The sequence below is a fragment of the Trypanosoma theileri genome (genome assembly GCF_002087225.1).
Source record: "Trypanosoma theileri isolate Edinburgh chromosome Unknown TM35_Tth_46_V1, whole genome shotgun sequence".
Classification (NCBI taxonomy): domain Eukaryota; phylum Euglenozoa; class Kinetoplastea; order Trypanosomatida; family Trypanosomatidae; genus Trypanosoma; species Trypanosoma theileri.
The window spans coordinates 83,633-92,428 of NW_021639888.1; the positions used below are offsets into that span (position 1 = coordinate 83,633).

At 41.6% G+C, this 8,796-nt stretch overlaps 3 protein-coding genes across 3 annotated transcripts; all 3 read right to left on the reverse strand.

The window, feature by feature from the left end:
* Positions 1–288: 288 nt before the first annotated feature.
* On the reverse strand, positions 289–636 carry TM35_000461330 (Heat shock protein 67Bb; the record flags this gene model as incomplete). The annotated part of the gene is made up of 1 exon (XM_029030312.1): positions 289–636. The coding sequence occupies one exon, from the start codon at positions 634–636 to the stop codon at positions 289–291; it is 348 nt and encodes a 115-aa protein (XP_028878380.1).
* Positions 637–1,185: 549 nt separating this feature from the next.
* TM35_000461340 (putative nonsense mRNA reducing factor 1) lies at positions 1,186–7,494 on the reverse strand (the record flags this gene model as incomplete). The annotated part of the gene is made up of 1 exon (XM_029030313.1): positions 1,186–7,494. The coding sequence occupies one exon, from the start codon at positions 7,492–7,494 to the stop codon at positions 1,186–1,188; it is 6,309 nt and encodes a 2,102-aa protein (XP_028878381.1).
* Positions 7,495–8,271: 777 nt separating this feature from the next.
* Positions 8,272–8,727, reverse strand: TM35_000461350 (dual specificity phosphatase 12; the record flags this gene model as incomplete). Its single annotated transcript, XM_029030314.1, has 1 exon — positions 8,272–8,727. The coding sequence occupies one exon, from the start codon at positions 8,725–8,727 to the stop codon at positions 8,272–8,274; it is 456 nt and encodes a 151-aa protein (XP_028878382.1).
* Between the last annotated feature and the right edge of the window lie 69 nt (positions 8,728–8,796).

The following is an 8,796-nucleotide window of genomic DNA, read 5'->3' on the forward strand; positions in this document are numbered from 1 at the left end:
AAATAAATAAATAAATAAAAATAACCGAGAGAATTGCGCTTTTTTTGTTCCCTTTCTTCTATTTTTGTTGTTAAGAGAACCCAAGAAGGGGTAAATCAAGACAACACGTCGTTTTCCTTTACCTTTTTTTTTCCCCCCCCCACACCCACTCAATATTATAATATTAAATACAGGAGAAAACCTTATACCCGCGTATATATATAAATATATATATACCTAAAAAGGTACATTTACATAAATATATGATCCCTCTCACATATACATAATGATACTTCCCCTCTAATCGCATCAATGGTGAGCACTCCACTCTTCCCAACTGCCAGGGTATGTATTTATGGCTGTGTAGCCTTCCTGTTCCAACACCTCACGTGCCTTTTCTGCACGCATTCCCTTTAAACAGTACAATACAACTGGTTTGCTCTTTTCTGGCTTTTCACTGCCATACTTTTCTGCGAAAGCACTGTCTTTGAGATGCACGGCATCTGCGAGTTCATTCAACGGGACATTTACAGCTGTTGGGATCATTCCAGTGTCGGAGACCTCATCTTCGCCGCGTACATCAATAATGGGAATATGAGATTCACCGCTCTGATTTCGGTTCACCAGATCCACCATCTGATCATAGTTGAGTGGCATTTTTTCTTTTGTTGTTTATTTATTTATTTTTTTCTGATGTTTTTTTTTTTTTTTTGTTTGGTGTTCTTCTGGGGGCGTTGTTATTTATTTATTTATTTTATTTGAAGAAGTCCGGAAATATACGAAGCAGAAAAAAGAAAAGAAAGAAGTGTAGGGCAAATACAATCCTCCCCCCCAAAAAAGAGAGACTTTGTATGGGTATCGCCACTCTCATCTAGCAACAGGGTAGAAAAGCAAGAAAAAAACAAACAAACAAAATTAACTCAATACACACAGAAAAAAAAAAGTAATGGATAAACAAAAAAAAAAGAAGGAAAGAAAGAAATAGAAAAGTGCAAATGGGCATTCTTCCCCTATTTACAAGAGGAAAACAAGAAAAAAAAAAAGAATGCTTCTTAGTGCATATTTCCATGGTTTATTTTAACATTCGGATCTTTCTGTTTTAAACGTTTCATTCATTCATTTATTCATTCTATCTCTGTTTTCATTTTTTTTTCTTTTTCCTTTTCATTTCTTTGCATTCTCTGATTTCCTCGTCTTTCAAAAATGTTAAGGACGCAAGAACAATTCCTTTGCCAGATGTAATCCATTGCTGTTCGTAAAGATTGCGGCAGACACACAGGCATCAGGTGTCTGTTGCTCTTGTTGTTGTTGTTCAATAGCTTCTTTCTTTGAGAAACACTCCACGTGCTGAATCAAACGGTCAAGAACGAAGGGATCATCATCTGACTTACGTACGGATGGGGCCACTTCACACACTTCATCATCATCATCATCATCATCATCGCTGTTATTATTATTACTATTATTATTATTATTATTATTATTATTATTCTCATTAGCATCATGTTGATTACTGTTCTCTTCACCTGTAGGAAGAAACTCCTGGAGCTCTTCTTCTTCTTCTTCCTCTTCTTCTTCTCCTTTCTGTTGTTGTTGTTGTTGTTGTCTGTTAGCACTAGTAAGGGCGGCATTTCGGAATGTCTGTTGATGTCCAAAGACAACACATAACTCCTTTGCCCGTGTGAGAGCAACGTTAATGCGATGCCAATCTTCCATGAATCCCAACGTAACGGCATTATTGTTGGGTTTGCGATGAGCAATGTGTGGGGCTCGCACACAACTAATGAACACAACATCCCGCTCCTTTCCCTGAAAACTATCCACCGTGGCCACCATCAGTTCACTACTTCGCTCCTCACGCGTGAGTAACTGCACAATGGCGTCTCTCTGCGCCTGGTAGAATGTAATCACGCAGGCATGTTGGGCAAATTGATCGGGTGTGAGTTGCAGCAACGCCCGCAGTCGTCGCATTTGCATAACGATCGCCTCCGCCTCACGGCGATTCACCAGCGAGCGGCCGCGGCCCCACTCCATTCGTCCATCCGGCACATCCACAAACACAAATCGTGACAAACAAGAGGAATTCACCGGTAAACGCAGAAGCGGCGGTGTGGTTCCATACGGTCGTTGTAATACACTCGCATGTGTGTGGAGTTTCCCATCATAGAAGTAATTATTGGGAAAAGCACAGATATCGGGATGCATGCGGTATTGTGTACGCAACAGGTATGAACGGTATCCCTCATGTAAGAGACGCTGCAGTAAACTACGCTTCAATCCACGCCCCGCTGCGGTTTGACAGAGTACTGTTGGTTGTAGTTGTTTGGAATCCCCAACAAGTACGACCCGTCGTTTTGTTAACATTAATGCCTGGAGGACATCCGGCTCTGAACCTTGAGAGGCTTCATCTACAATCACCATATCAAAGAGAGTATCTATACGCTGAATTTGTGTTAGGGATCCTAATGTGGAACACACCACATGAGCTCCTCGCAACAGTTGATCACGCAATTGTTGTCGACCACTATTATTGTTACTATTACTATTACTACTACTACTATTATTACCAGATCCAGTAGAAGTAGTAGTGGTAGTAGTAGATTCATCACGGTTTCCATTACGTACCAAAAGTCCTGTTGGCACTGAGCGTGAGACAGAGGAAGCATCACTTAGCATAGAAATACAATCATCCAGAAATATAGGAGGAGAGGCAGCTAAAACCTCAGCATCTACACTTTCACGAACTCCAACACGAAGTAATTGTAATTCTCCCATTTGTGGTACTTTATTTAAAAGACTACGTACTCGTAAAAGTACTTCATCAACGGCACAATTGGATGGTGCACATACCAACAAACGTCGTCCTTGTTTTGGAAGGTAATGTAATAAATTAATTAAAAGAGCTGCAATCGTTTGTGTCTTTCCAGTACCAGGAGGACCTTCAATAATAAAAAGATCTGGTGCTTGTGGAAAATTAGTCATTTGAACATTACTTTTTTCCCATCCAGGGGCTGCAGCTGTGAGTACGGCAGCGATTGCACGCATTTGCCATTCATTAAGAGAACGATTTAATAATAAACTGCGATAGACCGTAGGCCAACGTTCACCTGTAAGTAATTCCCGCTCCAACACACGATGATAGGCACGAAACATTTTAGACGCTATGTGTGGTTGCAGCAGTGTGTTGGCAAATGCTTTTCTATGCATTTCGTGAATAGCAGTAACAGCCCCAAGAGAGGAACCAAGTGTGGTGAGACGTCTAATGTAAAAGTGTTCCCGTGAGTCTATAAGCGCCCGTAATGCATGTGAAAATGTAAACAACATGGGACCACTACTACTAGTACCACTATTACTATTATTATTACCACGACCAGTATTCGTATTAGTATAAGAAGATGAAGATATGGACGGCGTTGTAAATGTTGTGAGTGTTGCGGTGCGCTGCCAAGGCTGCAGAAAGGTTACAATACATAACTGTGGCACACATCCAAAGACACGCCAAACTTCAGGCAGTGCCGTATCATCTTTTCCATCAAGAAGATGCGGTAAAGCCGTGAGAACACGGTTAAGGGGTAATAACACAATCGCTACATCGCCTTCTGAAAGTGAAGCACTGAGGGGCACTCCTATTGCGGCAGCATTGAGAGATTTCGCTAATATACCAAATTGTAATTGTGTGGGATTAAGTGTATTGGTTACCACATCCCCTGCTGAGACCACCGCAGTCGTATTTGCCATCACCCATGTTGGAGTTGATGTTGATAGTGATGACAATCGATTATAACCACTATTATTGTTATTATTAGGATTATTGCTTGCCCCTGTTACGCGATGACGAAGGGATGATAATGTTGTCTGGTTATCATTATTACGTGTACTACGTAATGTATGTGTACGACATGCCTCCACCATCTCATCAAACTTCTGGTGCAATTCATACCTTAACTCCAAGGCAATATGAGGTAGAAATGAAGCCACATATTGTTTATGACCACCAGAAGTTAATGAAGGAAAACGTTGAGGAATTACAGGCAACTCCGTAGCTAGACAATTTCTACCATGACCAATAATATCATCCGTACGTGGTGAATGATGTAGTAAATCTGTACTACCAGCAACTTGTCGAATGGCTTCTGTAGATTTATTAAGATTTTCTGCATGTATGAATGCATTCACCCGTCGTTCTCCAAGTTGATGAAGATGCATTTGGTGAGCTGTAGGTTGTTTCTGTAAAACTGGTGGCTCTAAACGTACCTTCTGTTGTTCTCGAATACGTGATGAAACTGCACCTACTGCTGCTGCTACTGTTGTTGTTGATGATGATGATGATATCAGTTCGACTGGTGGTATCTGTGCAATCATAATAGGAGTCATATCTTCATGTGGTCGTTTGACTCCATTATTTATACGTCCAATAGACAAGAGAGATGATGTCTCTTCACTCTGTTGTTGTTGTTGTTGATGTATCAACTCTTGTTTTCGTGTTTCTATGTTTGCACGGCACATTTCAGCCTCTTGTTCACTACGTTTACGATCTCCCTCCTCCATCTGTTTCATTCGTTTTTCCTCAAGTTCATACTGCTGGAATCGACGATTCTGATCGGCCACACAATCTTCAATCTTCTGCCGTGCAGAACGAAGTATTTCTAATAGCCACGCAGGAGGATACTCCATTAATGTATTCCGACCCTCTACAGGTAATATTTGTAATACATCCACAAATGTTTTTAATAGGGCAGACCGAAATGACTGATCTTGTGAAGATCGTGTCGGTGGTGGAAGGGCACCAGCCACGTGAAGTACAGCTTGCGTAAAAGAAGATACAGAGTATAAGGAACACTTCTTCACAAGCACCAACATCAAATGTTGTGCACAACGACGAAGAGGTTCCTGGGCAAGGAAAGCACTCGAGTGATTGTGACTAACGACATTAGATGAAATATTCCCTGTAGACGCAGACAACGATGATGATGATGATGATGAGGATGATGACGCTGATGAAGATATTGTCCCTGTTGTTGTTGTTAGAGCTGTGGATGATGATGGTGTCTCTGTAAAAACAGGCTGGAGTTGAGTGATAACGAGATCTAAGAATTGATTCCGTAGCTCATTATCCAACACACAGACATCGGCGATAAGTGCACACAACCACCAAGACGCTGCAAGAGTTTCACGTGGTAAATTACTCCAATTGCATCCACACATAATATTAACCCACATGGCACCATTTGCACGAGCCAATGAATCCACTTTGGCATTCTGTAACTTTAATGGATTCTCACGAAGAATAGAATCGTAAAGAATAACATCTAGAAGCCAATTAGCCGCATCAGCTCGCAAAGTACCATGAACAACTGGAGTAAAAGAATGAAGAAAGAGTGCGGAGAGTATTTCTCCCAAGCGTCGAACGACAGCACCACTAGACATCATCAACACATGCGTTACTCGAGGAATTGTAGATCCACTAGAAAGTAGACGTGAAGCAGCTGCGGCAGCAGAATTATTATTATGATTATTATTATTATTCTCTGGCATAGTTTCCCATTGATGTCGCATTTCTTTCATAGAACCCCGTATACTTTCCGTTACTCGCTCTATGCATTTTCCCACCACCCACGCCAACGGTAGAGGTCCATCCTTAAGTGGTTTAAGGAACAGCCACCCATTTGCAGAGGGTTGAGCCATGATAACATCAAACAACTCCATTACATTCAATAATAACATTGGTGGGGAGTTAATACTTGTACTAACTGTTCGAAAAGAAATCTTTACAAGTAACTCCGGTATCGCTTCCCACGCAGAGCGAAGACATTCAGGTAAAGTTGAAGATGGATTACTACCAAATATCACCAAATCTGTGAGTAAAAAATGCCGTAGAAGTGATAAGGCGGCCTGTGGATGTTGTGAATTTAAAGCCACACCAATAGCTAGTGCCACACAGTCCTTCTGTTGTGTTCTGAGAAATTCATGATAATACACAGAACTAGCAAGAGCAGGAAGTGCGGTGGCTAGAGATGTTAATATAGCATTAAGGACTGACACGGCATTTTCCATAGTATGAAGTGTGGATGCATTAGAAGTACCTCCTCCAGTTATTCCTCGTACGGCGGCAGGTATATTTAGTTGTACAGATGCATTACGCATTAAAAACCGCAACATCCATCCTGCAGACTTTGCAGGTGGTGGTGATGATTTACTTTCACCTATTCTTCCTGTTGATGTTGATATTGTAGTAGTAGTTGTTGTTGTTCTTGTAGGAGTAGATGGTGGGGGATCTATGTGTGATGCCAAACAGTACAATTCACACATACGTCTACGACAGCATACATCCTCTGCCTTTGAAGTCATTCCTATACGTTTGGCGTTATCAAGAAGACAGTGAACGATGATCTTTACAAGAGCCCTACGTGTGTCATTAGCAATAGTGAGACTTTGTAATGTTGTTTCAGCTCCCAGTCGTAGATTAAGTGCCACTGTCAGTTTCTCTATCATCGCCATTGTAGCAGCAGTAGTAGTAGTAGTTGATGTTGTTCTTGTTTTAGTGGTTGAGAAGGTATGCTCCGCACTTGGTGATGAGGATACCAAGAGTCGAGATACGGTAGTAGAAACACTCAGAAACCAATCAAACAACATACTTCCACCCAAGAGAAGAATAGTGGCTGTAGAAACACCGTGAAAAAGTCGGGGATGTTGTTCCCCATGCGCTGCAGCCGCCTCCAACAACACCCGCTCAACCGCAGCGAGTTGAGTATCTATAGTACTCAAAACAGCAAAGAGACTGCAGAATCCATCGGCTATAACTCGTCTAGCGCCCTCCTCTTTTGCCTCCAGTGGAATACGTGTGATGTGTTTAATCGTACAGAGTAATTGCATGCTGAGAAGCCAAAGACTACGAGCAGCATTTTCATTTCCAGTAGCAGCATTATTACTTGTTGTTGTTGCTGCGGCTGCTGCTAGTGTTACGAGTCGTAGGAGTGTTTCTCGTGCCCACATACGCACTGCCTCATTTGGGTGAAATAATAACAACACCAGTGGGGCTCGGTATTGTGTGCTGCGTGCGGCTGCGAGAAGTTTCTCTGCTGTTGCTTGCGCCCTCGCAGACGCCGCCTGATGATTGCGTGCATTGCCGGCATGTCCATCACGCATCACATGACGTACGGCGTTGTGTAAAAGTGATGTGGATGCGTTGTTAATATGTGTTGATGTTGTTGTTGTTGTTGTTGTTGTTGTGTGTGATGGGAGAGGGAGTGTGAGCCAGTGAACCATAGCAGGGAGTTGACGCATGTGGAATGTGTGCATAGAGAGTCCTTCCTGTTGTTGTTGTTGTTGTTTCGGTTCATTTTTCTCTCCATTTCTCTCTTGTGGTTCGCTGTTATTATGAAAAGATGTGAGGAAGTGATGGACGCGGCCCGCGGATGTGTGCAGTCGGGCATCTGTCCATTCTAAGAGGAAGCGAACACACGTGATGGCCTCACCACTCACTAGAGAGGGAAACGCCACTGGGATTCCCTGCATCTCTCTCTCTCTCTCTCTCTCTCACACACACACACACTAGATGGAACTCTACTAATGGGTACTATAGTAATAATAGTAATAATAATAGTAATAATGATAATACTGTTGAGTGTTTCTTCTTTTTCTTCTTTGTGTTGTTTACCCTCTCACTTTCACTTTTTTTTTACTTTTCTTTAACTTTTTTTTCTTCTTCTTTTACTTTCTTTTACTTACTTCTCTTTTTTTTTTTTCTTCGTTTCGTTTTCCACCCCTTCACGTACACTACTCTTCACAGTGAAGGAGGCTTCAGGGATACACAGACAACCCCAACCCCCAACCACACGCACACACACACAAACCACCCACTACAGTAACTAAGTGCGTGTGTGTGTGTGTGTGCACTGAACACCAAACATGTAAACAAAAAATAAACAAACAAAGAAACAAACCACATAAAAAAGAGAAAAAATGAATGATCGCAAGAAAAAAAAAGGAAATATTTTTCTCCTTTATATATGTATAAAGGAAGAGTATTAATCAATGCTGTCATCATTATTATCATAATTATTTATAGATATTACAAATATATATATATATATATATATAATTTCCGTCTCGTTATTGCAGTTCCGTCGCCAGCGCTGCTCATCTCTCCCCATCTATCTATCCATCCAAATAAACACACAATAAACAAACAAACACTCCATCACAAAGCATACACACACATATATATATATATATATATATATATATATCGAAAGAGAGAGAGAGAGAGGGACTCATTACAATCATTCCTTCTCAACTCACTGGTATCTTATCCACAGCTCGACTATGAATCTTAAATGCTGGTGTTATCCACGCCCCACATGAACACTGGGAGCCAATCCACGACTGTGTTCCAATCTTCACACCGCAATTTTGATTTGGACAATAAATCGTATCCGGCGAAACATCCGCACCACCACTCGCGAGATGAACCGCACGACTTTCCTCTGCAACCCACAGCGACACATCGGGATCGAGAAAATAACTTGTGCACGCCTCATATCCGGATGCCGCTGTTAGTTCCTCCTGATATTGTTGTTGTTGAACTAAACCACGTTGTTTAAACCCTTTATTACCGCTGCTGTTGGGATCTGTGTCGTGTGGTAGAATCTCTTCATGTGAAAAGAGAACACGTCGACACTTGCGGCATGTGTACACGTATTTATCAGCAGCATTAGTGTCTACACCACTCTTTTGCTCCTGATCCATTGAGTACCCACTTTTCACTCCGCAAGAAGTTAAAGTATATAAGAACAAGAATAAAAAAAAAAAAAAAAA